The 15,620-nt window shown below is 37.7% G+C and overlaps 1 protein-coding gene across 1 annotated transcript; it reads left to right on the top strand.

The window, feature by feature from the left end:
- Nucleotides 1–6,920: 6,920 nt before the first annotated feature.
- Nucleotides 6,921–15,312, top strand: Smp_018640 (hypothetical protein; the record flags this gene model as incomplete). Its single annotated transcript, XM_018798911.1, has 4 exons — nt 6,921–7,184; nt 9,144–9,445; nt 11,465–11,772; nt 15,038–15,312. 4 exons carry the CDS (start codon nt 6,921–6,923, stop codon nt 15,310–15,312), a joined length of 1,149 nt encoding a protein of 382 aa, XP_018650753.1.
- Nucleotides 15,313–15,620: the final 308 nt, after the last annotated feature.

Below are 15,620 nucleotides of genomic sequence, written 5' to 3'. Positions count from 1 at the left end.
CCAACATGGTGTTGGGTAGCCCGCTCGCGGCACTTCCTCAGATATTCTTATTCCACATTCTCACACTTTCTCTTGAAAGCACGCAGCAAACCGTCAGCGATAGTTGTAGAAAAGATCACATGCTACAAAATAAGATGACAAGCTAGTAAATGAAGAGACATCCATGGACTATCGTTGAAAGCGTTAGTCGTAACTGATTGTAAGTCAAATAGTGAGCGAGTTGATAATTTCGCCTTGGGATGAGAAATAGAACTAAGGTGTTTTCGATAGATAGGTTAATCGAACCGACGTTCCTACGGAAGTCGATTCTAGGGGGAAGCTAATGTAACAGCTCAGGTTGGTTGGTTAAGAGTTGACCCCAAACAACCAAGCATATGCTAAAACAGTATTGTTCAAGTATTCATTCACTTCCTTACTTTTTGTAAGCGTTATATTCCCTATTATCTTATATTGAATGTTAAGAGTCTTTGTTTGTCTGAACAGATAATCCCACGCTCCACTGTGACTGCGCGAAGATCGAAATAAAGACCTATTCACTACTTCTCTGGTTTCTTCTATCAATAGCACGAGGGTTACTTTAAGGCACGAAAGATTCATATTCCGTTTACCGGGGGGTTTAAAGCAGTAATATTGACCTGAAGGTGTAGACGAGGATGAAACCTAAATGACATAAATCAACGACGTACAAACTTTGTCGAAGAAGGTGGGAACATCACGCAGAACATTTGTGGCACAAAAAGGTGAAAAAAATATTTTTCAAAGAATGGTTACTCAAGCGTATATATGGACTTTCGTCTAATTTAGAACGATTTGTTTCACAGTATTTTTGCGCCGATTTGATGTGAGACATTACTCAAGTAGCTTCATCAGGAAGCATAAGCCCACTTCGTCAGCAGAAATGAAATCAAACATAGGAGCCAAAAAACGGATCGTCGTACCATACATAAATTACGTACTAGATATTATGACGATATCAATGAAGAAATCAACCGTCCGTATTGCGAAGAACACTGCATTAGACAAAACAGACACCCCTTTCATCTTCGCCTGTATATGCGTCAGTTAGCGGCCAAATGTTTATACCAATGCAATTTTAACTGTCAAACTGACTAAGATATTAGCTAGAATCTGGAATATGAACGTAATCCCATCTAACTGATCTCAGTCGTTGATCGTTCCAGTTTCTAAGAAAGGGAAAAGAATCCTCTTGTAGTTAGCAATTGAACAACATCGAAGTCAATCAAATTTAACGACTGACCGGGAAAATCGTGTGCAAGTGTAATATCAGGTTTGTGTGAGATAAAGTCGAAGTGAAGAGGCAAATAATAGAGAGTTGATGGTCAACAATTAGGACTTAGGTTGACAGAGTAAGCTGTTAGTCATACGTAGAGAAGTTCAAATGCTTCACTTCTACCCGAATCTTGTGGTAGTGATGTTGTTCAGAAGAACAATGAAAGCTCCTCAACAAAACCATGTTGCCCAGGTGACAAAACTCCACCAAGGCCATCCACCCGAGCTACAGATTTTCCTTGGCACATAAGCGTAGGATTGTATCGAAAACTAGTCCTCTCCAATTTGACCATAACTCGTCAGTTTCGCTGCTGAATCTTTGACCCCTAAGTCACTTTTAGACAAGGACGTAGTTGATATGTAGAACTCAATTCGGGATATGCATATGGGACAATGTACTGAAAGTCTCAGTGGTTCAATAAAAAGTGTGTGAAAGGACACATTCGGATCTGAATAAGTTGTTTGACTTCTTAATGTTGATGTTGTATCTGTAAACAATTCCCCAAAATCAATAGCTCATTGAGTGTTCGACATTGGATGCTGACCACATCGTATTAAGTGGACTTGTTTAACTGAAGGCTTTCGGTCATGCATCCGTACCAGATCACGTTTCGACACAGCGTGGGACACAGCTCCTACGTTCACTAGCCAGCTTAGAATAAAGGCTTCGCGATATATTGATAACGTATCAAATATATCTTTCCTACCTCTTCTCGTCTGATTCTGATTTCGATTGGTTGGGGAAGGCTTCGAATATAGAAGATGCTACTGGTAGCAGGTTGTAAAGTCAGAATACTAGTCGTATCTTCAGTGGTGAACCTGACGTGATCTGGTACACTAAGCGCATAAACTGTGAGTCTGTTCCTTTTGGAACTTCATTATTAATTATTTTTCTTTATTTGATTTATATATATTGTGATATACCTTTTTTCGGATATATTTTAATTATATATTTCTCGTCCTAATAATACTATAACGGAACAGACACCTAAGGTTTTTAAGTTACAATCTATTCCCCCACCTTCGATTCAGTTAACGCCTTTTTGGCCTGACAATATTGAGTCCTGGTTCTGCTACGCAGAAGCAGACTTTTGCGGGCACGGAATCACAGACTCGCGCACGCAATTCCTCACGGTAGTTAAGGCGCTACCGCGCGAATTCAACAGGTACGTAGCACCTAGTATGTTTACTAGTGATGTTCCGGAACTTTACGAAACTCTCAAACGGTCGATTCTAAAACGCGGAGATCTAACTGATCGACAACGGTTAGACCAACTACTTAACAATATCGACCTGCAACATGGTTCCGCGACGGACATGTTGTTAAGGATGAGAGAAGTAATAGATCAAAGAACGTTCGACGATGGCCTATTCAAACAACTTTTCTTGTCTAAACTCCCGAACCAGGTGCAGGCAGTGCTCATTTCGTTCCGAAACAACGCCGTAGACGAACTAGCTGCATCTGCCGATCGCATCTTGGAAATAACGAAGTCTCTTAACGCTGAGGTCATTTCAGTCAAAGAAAAGCCTCAAACGACCCCGAATGACATCTCTGAATCATGTCGTACTCTCACACGCTACCTTCGATTTCGCAATGACCGTAGTCGGTCGAAATCCTCACGTAGGAGCGTTTCACGTAAGCGATCTGTCCCTCGTGGTCGAGAGACAGACAACCCCGACTGGTGCTGGTATCATAACCAGTACGGTAAGTCTTCCAGAAATTGCAGAAAACCCTGCAATTATCCGACCTGAAAATCGAATGACACGAAAAACAGTTCGGGAAACTTCCCAGCCGGCACGCGTTAACGGCAACCGTAGCAGGCGAACACAGCCGCCTGTTATATGTCACTGATGTGACGACGAAAGTTCGCTACCTCGTCGACACCGGCGCAGAAGTTAGCGTTCTTCCCGCGAACTTCAACGACAGACTTCAAGAGTCTGTTTTAAGTTTATAGGCGGCAAACAGAAAGCCGATCGCTACATATGGTAAAAGGTACGTCTACCTTAACGTGGGTTTACGCAAACCCATACACTGGATTTTTATTGTTGCAGATGTCTCTATGCCAATCATTGGTATAGACCTGTTACAATACCACAATCTACTCATCGACACACGCTCACGAAGGTTAATAGACGGAAACACTAAGTTATCTGTTTGCGTAACTCTTTTTTCTGGTTGCAGATTATCGCCAGTCACGATTAGGCACACCATAGACCCCCTATATCAATCATTACTCGACAAATACTCAGGGATACCGATGGCACCTGACGACGTTCCTAAAACCGCCATCATCACTCCTTTCGGTCTTTACGAATTCTTTCGAATGCCTTTTTTGCTTAAGAAATGCGGCTCAAACTTTCCAAAGGTTCATAGACGACGTCTTCCGAGATCTTAACTTTGTACATGCGTATGTTGATGACTGTCTCATAGCAAGTCTAGACAGAGAATCACATCTCAAGCATCTGGACATTGTTTTCGATCGACTCCAAAGGCATGGCATTACTGCAAACATTCAGAAATGCCAAATCGGAACCAACTCCTTAGACTTCTTAGGACACAGTAGTGATGCCCAAGGCATCCGACCCCTTAGAAGCAAAGTGGCGGCCATTCTGGATAACCCAGAACTGACCACGATCAAGCAGTCGCGAACTTTCAACGGACTTGTAAGTTTCTACAGACGGTTCATACCTAAATGCGCATCTCTTATGAAACCGTTAACCGACCAACTTCGTGGAAATGCAAAATCAATTAGTTTAGACGACACAGCCCGTAAAGCATTCTCCACAGTTGAGGAACACATCGCTAAGGCAACCCTGCTTGCTCATCAGGACACTCAAGCGCCCACTAGTATCGCCGTAGACGCATCCGACTCAGCAATCGGAGGAGTCTTACAACAATGGGTTAACAACTCTTGGCAACCTTTAGGATTTTTCTCGAGACGGTTGCTAGACGCGGAATCTAGGTGCAGCACGTTCGGTAGGGAACTCCTAGCTATGTATTGTGCTGTACGGCATTTCCAACATTCCATCGAGGGAAGAGAATTCACATTTTTTACCGATCACAAACCTCTTACCTTCTCTTTAAGTTCATCTTCAGACAAGTACTCACCGCGAGAGTCTCGACAACTCGACTACATTTCGCAGTTAACTTCAGACATACAACACATTTCTGGAGCTAACAATGTAGTCGCAGACGCCTTGTCTCGAATAATTTCCTTGAACAGTTTCCAAGGAATCGACCTTCTTAAACTCGCTCAGCTTCAAAAAGAAGACATTGATCTTCAGCATGAGTTATCCTCGACAACTCTTAAACTAAGTATTAAGCAGATGGGAACAGGTAAGGAAACCTTACTTTGCGACACATCTACAGGTAGGGACCGTCCCATCGTACCAAAACATTATCGACGCAACGTCTTCAATACGTTGCACAATCTTTCTCATCCAGGTGCTCGTGCAACAGTCAAACTTATAGCCGAACGCTTTTGTTGGCCTGGCATGATTAAAGACGTGAGGGAGTGGGCACGCTCCTGTGTAAGCTGTCAGAAATCTAAGGTCATAAGACACAACAAATGTCCCTTAGGCTCTTTCAAAACGCTCGTTTCGACCACGTTCATCTAGATTTGGTAGGACCCTTACCCGGCTCAAACGGATACTCATATCTCTTAACATGCGTAGACCGTTTTACTCGATGGCCAGAAGCAGTACCGATTAAGGACATTACTGCTGAAACAGTGGCTCGCGCTTTCGTCGAACGATGGGTAGCAAATTTCGGCTGCCCTTCAACCATCACTACAGACCGCGGACGCCAGTTCGAATCTGAACTTTTCCGTTTTCTGACCTCACTTTTAGGAATCACGGGCTTCCGAACGACAGCATACCACACACAAGCAAACGGGTTGGTAGAACGTTTTCATAGACAACTTAAAGCTTCATTATCAGCTGCAAACGCTTCACAGTGGACAGACGCTCTTCCACTCGTCTTGCTAGGTATCCGAAATGCAGTGAAAGCTGACATTGGATACACTATCTCAACTCGTTTACGGAACGACACTCCGACTTCCAGGAGAATTCGTAGATCCTTCAGCTTCTTCATTGAACATGGATCTAAAATCTTACACGAGTAGGCTTACAAACGCTATGCGTTCAGTTAAACCTGCTCACACTCGACCTCAATCAACTGATGTTTTCGTTCAACCTGACTTACGACATAGTACACACGTCTTCGTTCGTCGAGACTCACATCGACGACCTCTCGAATCAGCATACGAAGGACCCTTCAAAGTTCTTCAACGCGAACCCAAGTGCTATGTAGTTGATAAGAACGGCGCGAACGATAGCATCAGTATCGATCGACTCAAAGCAGCGTACTTAGAATGAAACCCTAGCTACGTCGAATTTCCTTCGGTACAATCGTACGACACGGCTCCTACACTCGCAGTACCCTACACGACAACCGACACACAACTTGATACTTCGTCAACGTCGATAGATAAACCTAAAACAACGCGTTCTGGAAGAAGAGTAAGATTTCCAGAACATCTTAACGACTATTGCACGTAGGACACAAGCTCTATCTCAAATTCCCTTTTCATTGTTTATGATAAAAAATAATTTTTTAATATGCTCATTTTTTTTATCTAAAAAAAACAAAAAAACAAAACATTTTTATCTTTTTTTGAGCGTATTTATATTTTTTTTATATATAAAAAAAACCCAAAAAAACCATTTGTTTTCCGATCGCTTTTACGCTGTTTGCAAGTGTATTAGTTTATTTATTTTTTTTGTCGCTCATCTTGTGTCCTTACTCAAGTACGAGTGTATTTTTGACATGCACTCACACGTTTTATTTTTTCTCTTTTCCAGGACGGCTGGAAAAGAACGACGATGTTTCCCAAGGAACCGAAATTTTCATTGTATTTTATTTCTTTATTGTTGTGTTGTACCTCATGGTCCCTTAGTTTAAGGAAAGACGACCAGACGCTGCTAAACGAAGCAAGCTATCAGAAGAGTGTTTGCCAACGACAAACTCGTTGGGTTTAAACTTCTGGCTGGTCACGTCTTAGGGGCATCACTACCTCACTAGGGGGGGGGAGTGATCTGTAGCTGTAAATAATTCCCCAAAATCAATAGCTTACTAAGTGTTCGACATTGGATGCTGACCACGTTGTTTAAGTGGACTTGTTTAACTGAAGGCTTTCGGTCATGCATCCGCACCAGATCACGTTGCAACTCGGCGTGGGACACTGCTCCTACGTTTCAATAGTCAGTTAAGAACGAACGCCTCTCGATATATTGGTAACGTATCAAATATATCTTTCCTGCCTCTTCTCGTCTGACTTCTGGTTTCCATTTGACCAAAAGGGTTTCGATTATAGAAGGTGCTACTGGTAGCTAATTGTAAAGTTAGAATACTAGCCGTATCTTCACTATTGAAAATCAAATATTGAAGTCTTTCACAGGCTTATCCTGTTGACTAACATACGGTTTCTTCGTCTTTGCGTATCTCCTTATATTTGGAGATCATATACTACTTCATTGACTTGAATCTCAATAGAGATGATTTAAGCTAAATCAACTCAACAAAAATTGTAGATTGATCGCGCAGATTGATTAGGCGGGAATACAATACGATGGTACAAAAACCTATTTTCTTCGAACAAGTTAAGTCATGCATCCTCAGCTTTCATAAAGCTAATGACGAAAGTGTTACGGATGAAACTCAATTTTTACAAAGTTTATGTGAGGCTGTAGAATCTGTCCTACGCATGGGACTAAAGTGTAGTCATCGCCTTATAAAGCGGAAGGATTATTGGAACTGGATGAAAAACATTCCACGCATTTGCGAAAAATGGGAAACATTTGTCCACCCAAGTTATTTGGAGGCAGTTAATCGTGTAAGTGGTATTCAGTTAGCAACCCATTTATTGCTAATGCATGTTAACAATTGCAATCGTTAATATGAGTACATATATGTTCATATACCGTGGTATTTACACATATGCGTAACAATCGCTTCAAACAATTCAAATGTAATATACGGGTGAACGGTATTAGTAGCCAAGTTGTTGATGATCCTAAGTGGTTTCTTAAGCAGTTGAATACCCAATCTCCCTATATTGGGGAAGCCTGTATAGAAAATTTAGGGTAAATGGCACAGAAACCTCAAACTTTTGGTGGCTTCCCCAAAATAAGAAGATTGGGTAACTGTATTACATGAATCTGTTTTTACATAGAATACTCTTAACATATATTTGATATGGCACGTTCTTTCCATATTTTCATACAAGTCCGTAACCTTACTCTCGATTTCATGTATCACATTTAAGACTGACAGGAATCAGACTAATTGTTCAGTTACTCATCTAAATATGCTCTTTAAACGGCATTAAACATGTATAGTTGTACATTTTTTTTAAATAGAACAATATGTCAAAGTGAGACCTACCAAAATTCTTCAAAGTGGTTTGGTAAAGAGCATAAGTTTGCCAGAATCTTCTCATTTTTCTCCAGTTTCAAGGGTCTTATGTAAGAAACAAGCTTATTTTTGTACTTATTCTATCATTCTTCAGCCTTGTTTTGTCATCCTAGTCTGTTAGATGGCTTTGAGTCTGGTTCATTTCATTCTGCAACTGAATAACAGGAAATAAACCCAGTCATATTTGTTTGGGAACAGGTAAGTCCAGGATATTTGTGACATAGCTTGAGGAACTATTCTCTTCTCTCTCGGTCACATTTCGGAAACTTTAACCGCATCACCTTTGTTCTCTACCAACCATATTATGTAGTCTAAACATTTCATCCTAGCAGTCACGATATTTTATAGTCTATTTCTATGACGGAGATATTTTATAAACATACGTATGCATATTAGCGCATTTTATGCTAGTTCATTCTGTCATACTATGTAATTACGACATGGTTACCAAAATAGCTAACACATTGAGACCACCGGTACCTGAATTACTGAGTCATTGGTTTATTCACGCATGGAAAGTACAAATAAACTTATTTACTGTCGATATATATCTATATAAATCAACTTACTATCCTGTTTATCCTTGTCCACTGATTTCCATATTAAGTTTATTTTGTTCTTTTATTTTACTTTAACAACTTGATTTATATTTGATGAAAATATTCTGTCAATTTCTTTCTTGGTTGAGTATTTCGGATATTGTGATCGGTCCGCCGACATCTAATACACTTGATATGCTGATACAAATGATAAACATTCAGATAAGATTGTTTTCGTAGACTTGCGACTTTTTTATATGTGAGGTCTTAGTTACGTGCCTGTTTGTACTCAATTTATTTGATTAAATGTCAGCTATTTACAACAATTTGAACTAACATGCTCATAATGGTATTCGGGATTAACAGTCAAATCTTAGTCTTGTATTATTTAATAAACATATGGTTAGTGATTAAGTATTAGAAGCCCTTCTACCATGTCGCTTTAAAATTTAAGCTTTATACAAGAAAGGCATAATCCATGGTAAGTTTGACTTACTATTAAGCATAAAGGTTTGAAACAACTAAGCAAACTACCAGAGTTTACTTTTATCATGTTAATTAGTTTTTTCAGCCAGATGGATTAATATACCAGAAGTGGGAAATGATGGAGGTTTAGGAACGGGTAGATTTGGTGTATTTAAAAACTGGGCGTGTTCATAGGTGGTATAAAAGAAAGCTGTACTGGAGAACCCCATAATTTGTCATTGTTTTCTCGTTTGTTTCCTATTGATAAATAGATTGGTACTATTTTGTTATTTATGAATTATGCAACGTTTTGGTATATTTTATTGAGCAGTTTTGTTTAGCATACGTTGATTCGCATCAAATTGATTTTATAGGTTCACAAGTGCCGTAGTGTCACCACCGCTCAAGGACGTGGGCGTCTCCTTATTCGTATGTTATTGAATTCTGGAACTTTGGATTTCCCATTTAAGTTATTGCTGAATAACATGCATTTATCAGCTGCATTCTATGAGGAGTCCGAGTCAGTTATGGGGGATGATATTCTTATTCAAATATTTTCTTCTCTTGTCAGTGAAGTTTGTCGGATTCCTTTTAATTTGAATGTGGATAATACGGAATTCCTTGATGAAACATGGTGTCTTCCAACATTTAAGGCGTTTACATTCGTTCCATGCAAGTATGACACATTACATTATAAATCATCTACAAATGTCTCGTACTTAATTTTAGATTTTCACAAAACTCACTATGTTTCTCAGCTTTATGGTTTAGTTTTTAGTGTCAAACGAATATTTGCGCACTTGATGACTATATAAATCCACCAAAGTGAGGAGAAATGAGTGTGGGAAGCGATGTATTATTTTTTTCGCATACGCTCTGATAGATTGCAGCTCGGATGTAATCGAGGATGAGTTCTATTATCATTTAAATGATCCCTAGCTGCGGGAGCGTCACAAGTCACCAGGCCCGGATGACTTACCCTCAGTTCTTTTTAAGAGTGTTGGTGCTTTCTGGTCAGGGAGCTGACTGGGTTGTTTGGTTGGGTTTGGGAAACAGCGTGTTTCGACATCTTTTATGACTTGGTGTCGTGGTATGAAAAGAACTGTGCAAGAGTGGCATCTATTGATCCTTTACAACTCCTTGGTTGGGGTCCTAGAAACAATACAACACAGTAGCTTGGGACGTTGTCATAAATGGCTTAGAATACAAACCAGTGGCGGTCCTGATGTGATCTATTACTTCATGAAAATGTCAGAAAATTTCTCGACTGAATTGAATTTCTGGTTGTATTTTCCTAACTAAGCTGTTTATCCCATTATACAATACTTCTGTTCACTTAATTCTACCCATTTAATTCTTTCTGATGATACTCACTTCCTCTTCTCTATCACTTCACAATTTCATTTTTTTACTTTTTGACATACATTTATTTCAGTGTCTTCTAATTAAAACATTGAAAATATAAACTGGGTGAAGCAGTAATTCTTTTCAATTGATAAAGTCAAAATTAAAACTAAGGTGAAATTACTACTAAGTTAAAATCATGCTTCTCTGAAAAATATTTTCGAATTACTCGATTTTTCCAGTTTTGTTACATTTTAATTTATAATTTTAATATTAACTTACTCTATTGAATGATCTGATTATCTAATTTTCATTCCACTCATTCTATTAATTACTTATTTTTGATATTATGGGTAACATGAAACGTGTATATTTATATTCAACTTTAATTTTTATGTCTAGTCTTATGTAACTAGTGTTGTGGTGTGTGCTACTGATGTCGATAGATATAAGTAGTATGTATCATCAATCAAAAGTGAAATGCCTGGAGGCAGAAGGTTAAGATCAAAGAAAAGAAAACGAGAACAAAGAATGACTGGTGCGAAAACAAAAAAACAATGAAGTCTGAGACGATTGACTGATATTTGCAAAAGGAACAGTCAAGTATCAAGAAATTGATTGCCATTTTGCAAATTAAGTATTTACTGTATAATTCTCAGATTTTACTAAGATGTTCTGTAATTTTGTGTTCAAATACATTCGATTGTCCCCACTTGTGTCCTCGTTCACTACAGTGTTAGTAATTAACTGATTATGAAGTTCCACCTTAGTTTTAATCTTAATTTTATGGAAGTTTTGTTAACTAACTACTCATCATATTTTTACATTGATTCACTACCATTTATTTGATATTGATTCTATACTTAATTGTAAAGCATGTATATTAGTGTAGACTTCAACAAAGATCTTATTGAAAAGAATTACTTCTTTACTCAACTTATATTTCTAGTATCTTCTAATTGTCAAAATATAAAGCCCATGCATTTAGGTATGACTCAATAACTGACTAGCAGCTCATTAATTGAAGTGGTTTTACTGTCTGGTTACTAAGAATTAATGAGTGAAGTGAGTGTAAATTTATAAGTTAGTGGGTGAGAACCGATCTCCTACAAGACGAAGGAAAAACTTTACACATTTTAATTACATTACGGTGTCTGATTCAAAAGTGTTCATTATTGTTGAATTTAACTCCTTTTCAGATGTCTCCTTTCTTTCTGTTGTTATGGTTTACTTAAGTAACCGAATTATATTCACAGTTTTATGAGTTGTAAGATCTCTATATTTTCTTCCTGATTTTTGCATAATAGATTTATTAATAACTAAATAACTAATCGTGTTTCATCCCCAATAGAATGCTTGGTGCTCGTATAGAGACAGTAGATGGCCACTATTTAGTTACAGAAGTAGATCCTACTGGAGTTGTTGCAGAAGAGGATCAGATAACTGTTGGTGATATTCTATCTACCATGTATGGTTGTATATTACACAATTCTGGACTCTTTTTAAATAATCTTCGGTCTCTTTATGATGGACAACCCATTCCAGTCGGTGTTACGAAAGCTCTAATGCCTGATGGGCGTATATATCCCCGTTTGAGATCTCTTTTAGAGCAACATGGTTATGTGAATTTGATTGCGGATCTTGAAAGATCAGGACAAGGTACTTTACTTATCAATACTTCATTTTAGGTCAACTGTAATATTTCGTTAACCTTTTGTTGTTTAGTGACTAGTTATAATTGTTGTGGAGATTGATTTTTATGTTGTCACCCCTACATGTGTATGGCTAAGTGTAAATGTTTTTCAAGCCATATATTATTCTTCGTATCTTCTTACTAAATAGAGCCAGAAAACTTCAGGGAAGTCAATTGTGAAAGCTAAGAGGTTGAATTCACTAGACGTAGTTTTAATTATGTTATGTAAGTGTCACCTTTATGGTCATACTTTCTTGTTTTTAGATTATGTAATAAGGTTAGTGTGATTCGGACACAGTTTTCTGATTTGCTGGATCAGGGAAAATTGCAAGAGTTAGTGCAAAGAAAGTAATAATACTCATAATTTGTGTGTCAATAGGTAATAATAGTGTGGTTAAAATAATTATGATAAGTAGCTTACGTAATGTATTCATTCCTTGCGCTTATATGAAGTCCAAAATTCTGAAAATTTTATTCCCTGTCGTTTCTTCTGTTTAAGGTTTCTCAAGTTAACAAACAGTTATTAAAGTATCAAAGCCATCTAATTATCAGCTAATTAGAAACATTATCGCTTGTGTAAAATACCAATAAAATTATCGGTAGAGGGTTGTGGAAGCTGTTGAGTTTTAATTGAGATCATGAACTGATCAATGTTAGACTACCATTGAAAACCTGGAAGCACTGGACGGCCGTTTTGCCCTAGTATGGGACTCAGCAGTGGAACTCGGGCCCAAGACCCTTGGTCTCGCGCGCGAACGTTTAACCTCTATACCACTGAGTCGGTATCTAGCAGTGTTAATGTCTAATTTCAACCAATCCACGATGTTGCGCGACCAATAACATTGTTTAGTGTTGGGCAAATAAGTAGTATTGACGAGAACTAAGAACCATTTATCAAGCATAGTATATTCTTGGCAGAAATTAACTCTGAGAAATGCATTTGTGTCTAAAACTAAGCAATCCACAAACAAATTGTTTATGATCAGTGACAATGATACACAACAAAAGAAACATTTTAATAAGAGAAACTATCATAGCAACTAGTTACTAATTAGCTTGCAAACTAGTTGTCATGTTTGATAGTTTTTTATAATTTGGTGGGGAACAAAAGGATCTTCCACTAATATACGTATTTTCGTCGTTCTTTTTCTTTGTTATCACGATTGATAAAAAACATCAATGTGACTTGTTACTACTATTCGCTTATCAAATTTTTAAATACATTATGTATCTGTTCAGTTTATCAAACTCGTTTTGTCCTATTGGATTTAATTGCTAAATATGTCGATATCAACATGTCTCATATTTATAAACACAAAATCATTACTTATAAAGCATGAACATCAAGCTTTGTCATGCACAATGAATCTTGTTGTATCGACTTGGAATGTTAGTTTGTAAATTTTTGTAGCCAGTTATCTGGACTGAAGCATGTATCAAAGGACGAGAAACATTGGTTCAAGTTCAAACTAGTAAATCTGAGGAACCACTATTTTATCCCACCAGAGGTTCTCATAAGTTCATTACTGAGGAAATATAGAAAATCCCTCCCCTCACATAAAAAAACCAAATACCACAATGATTGCTTCCCTGTGCTTTAAAAAGTTTCAAGAAAGGACTAATCATATAGAAATCATTTGTTTTTGTAACATGTCATTTTTAGTAATTCAATCATTGGTTAGGTAGACATTGATTTTTGCGTGCTTTGCTTTTTGGTTTTACCCACTAGTTCATATTATTGACAATTCGAAGTTTCTCAACCAGGAACCCTGGTATCATTTTCGATATATTGGACAGTGTGAAGTGGGTTCAAGTGGTGGAGTTAATTTTATAAATCAGTCTATTGTTTCTGTTCTAAGTAACTTAAAAAATCCAGATGAGCAAAGTCCTGTGCACATTGAATTAGGTAAATCAATGCTTATTTCTTTTTCGTCATATATATATATATATATATATGAAATTGCTGGTTTATCCAAGATTTTTAATACTAACCTTAGAGTAATGATTTATTTAGTTTTCTCGAATTCTTTACTAGCTTCTCCTCATGTTATTTGGTCGCATAGGTCTATTATTAAGGTAGATACTTTTCTTGTTATGTACCCTGGTTTTATTCACTTGATCTTTTGTCTCAGAGTTGTTTATGCAGCTCAATTGATATAAGCTTCTTTCGCTTTAGAGATTAAGAAATTTTGGGTTCTGTATATGTTAGCGGAATATAGACTTCATTAAAGCACGCTCCGTGGAGGATTATGTTTGGGTGCGCTGATTGGTTATTTCTTGGCCAATCAGCGTTAGTGGATACTTGGAGAAGACTCTAGAATCTTCTCATGTAAAAACCATAAATATACTAACGTTTCTCTCATTGTACTTCTTACTCCCATCTACCATTGTTATTTGGAATATAATTTTGTTCCTGTTTAAAGGTGTTCTGATTTGGGGACTTGTTGAGTGAACAGACGTCCAAGAATACTAAGCCACAGGGATAGCTGGGTCGTAATAAGGGAAATTATAACAGTATATTGATAACGTTAAGATCTCTCGATTATTTGACTAAGCTTACGTCTGTAATGTTATAAATTGTGGGTTCGCCCCCAAATGCCCTGGTACGGCCGAGAGTGGGGAGAGTCCGCTCTCCCTCTCGAAATGCTCTCACATGGCCAGCGAATATATAGCCTCTACCAGGGAAGTCCTACTCACTGCCTTCTCGTGCCATGGGTGTTGTTCACAAAATTGAGAGGACGAAAGCGAATGTCCGGCGCTTTAACCGGGTTGGTGGATACGGCGAGTCCACCTAGGGAAGTTGGATAACCTCGATTCCAAACCAATGGTGTACATGGGCTCCAGTATCCTGAGGGAACAAATGGCGTACGAATCAATCGTTGGTCACCGGCTACCATGGGACTGCATCTCCTCACGATGCTCCACTGCCTTGTGGATCAGATCTTTCGGTCAAAGGCTCGGGGTGTGGCTCCCTAAGAAAAGCACCTGCTTTAGTTTGGGCACCTGGTCAGTATCACAGCCCTCAAGCAAATCGAATGAGATTTGTGCGGCGCATATGTATCTGATCCTTCTTTGTACCAATATTTATGTGTTTAAATAAATAAATTGTGGGTTCTGCATTTTTCCACTGAATATTTTCATATTGTCCTCTATTTTTACTATTTTTAACGTCGCTCGACTTTAAACAGTAAGATACAATAACTTATTTGAAAAAATATTTTTTCATTTAAGGTGAATTGGGAGTGACTGTATGGCAATTACAGCGGAAAGATAATAAAGTTTCTCGTAGTGAAGAACCTCTACTACGTCATTCCTATCCACAAATATCTTCATGCGGTCGAAGAACCGATGGAACCAATTATTTTGCATATATAGCCGGAGAAGAATCGTGCACTACAGCTAGTCATTTTACGTGTTATGTATTTGAATCAATGGATAAAGAAGAAGCTAGAAGAATTATATCTGGTTTGTCAATGGGCTTTGATAGAACACATTGGACTTTATAATTATTAAAGACAATATAATATAAGAGCATTTCTAAATAATGGATCTATTTTAATAGCATAAATTCATTCAATACTTGTGATCAACTTTCTTATAAACATACAAAACAGTATGGTATAATTTTTATATTCTGGTTTAATGAATTTTATTTTAGGTGATTTGTTTCATTCCTGTTCATTATGTGATAAAAATTTTTATGTTTTTGTTTAGTTTGTTCTCTCTCGAAAATTTACTTCACTTAATTTTGTTTTACATTCAAGTAAATAGTCATGAATACACTAGAAGGTTATTAAGCGTTATGCCTTAACTT

This window comes from Schistosoma mansoni, chromosome 3 (assembly GCF_000237925.1).
Source record: "Schistosoma mansoni strain Puerto Rico chromosome 3, complete genome".
NCBI classification, from domain to species: Eukaryota; Metazoa; Platyhelminthes; class Trematoda; order Strigeidida; family Schistosomatidae; genus Schistosoma; species Schistosoma mansoni.
This window is presented reverse-complemented; position numbering and strand designations above follow the sequence as displayed.